Here is a 982-nt window from a genome sequence, read left to right as displayed (position 1 = left end):
AAGGACGGGAATACCAGCCACATTTTTTTCTCTTAAGAAGACCTGTACTATTTTCATAGTTCAAAATGCAAAACGAGTTATTCACATTTGAAAGTTCACACTTTTTTATGTGTTTATTTTTTTTGTATTGAATTTCTAATATTTTTCAATCAAAGTATATCTATAAGTCTATATACAACAATTAATTTCATGATCTTTTTATAGATATAGCAATCAATATGCGGCAGTTGAGTAAAAGTCTACATCGGCTAGGTATCCACCTGACCGGCTATTAAACGCATAGCCCCTTTAATTTAGCCTAAAAAAAGATTTGCTCTGTGACAGGAAATTCCCCCAAAACATGAATTTTGGCGTTAGTATGACCCAATGACCACTCAAGAAGAAAATGATTCTGATTTTGCAGTGATACATGTTAAAAAACGAAGCCAAAGGATACTGAATTCCAAAATACGCATGATATCAAAATGAAACTAGTGAATGGAAAACAATGTCATTCTTCAAAAAGTCCTACAAGGAACTGCAAATAATCCCACAAGAAACACTAATGTTCTTTTGGCAACGCTAACCACTCGTAATATATGAAAAGTTACATGAATGTGACTCTAATTCCTGCATTGTTTGTATACTGTATAGGGCACCTAGTGACCGCAAAATTCGATTGACCAGTCTAATCATTACTATAATAACAAAAAAGAAAAGAATAAGAAAGCTTTTTACCAGAATATCACATCTACAGTGGTTCTCAGCTTGAGTACATTCAACAGTAAAGTTGTGTTGGATGAAAGCAGGCAACGCTCGCGGTTCTGAGGCGAAAGTCGTGATCCGGTTGAACTCCGGGTCCCAGCTGAGCACTCGAGTCCGGTCCCCGAGCGTCACAGCGGGCGACGAAGGAAACCTCGAGAACACAGTCAGGTCGTGGCGCCCTGGACCTTCCAATGGGAGGTAGGTCTCTCGGTCCTCGCTGACGGTCCAGATAGCCATC

At 39.1% G+C, this 982-nt stretch overlaps 1 protein-coding gene across 1 annotated transcript in view; it reads right to left on the bottom strand.

The window, feature by feature from the left end:
• LOC119586372 overlaps window positions 1–982 on the bottom strand; it is a gene marked incomplete at its 5' end in the record, with an annotated part of 9,783 nt that extends 8,801 nt beyond the window's left edge. The window contains 1 exon segment of the mRNA XM_037935084.1: window positions 718–982. Within this exon segment, the coding sequence (XP_037791012.1) occupies window positions 718–982 (265 nt within the window).

The sequence above is a fragment of the Penaeus monodon genome, chromosome 21 (genome assembly GCF_015228065.2).
Source record: "Penaeus monodon isolate SGIC_2016 chromosome 21, NSTDA_Pmon_1, whole genome shotgun sequence".
Lineage (NCBI taxonomy): Eukaryota > Metazoa > Arthropoda > Malacostraca > Decapoda > Penaeidae > Penaeus > Penaeus monodon.
Note: the sequence above shows the minus strand (reverse complement) of the source record. Positions and strands in the feature narration are given on the sequence as shown.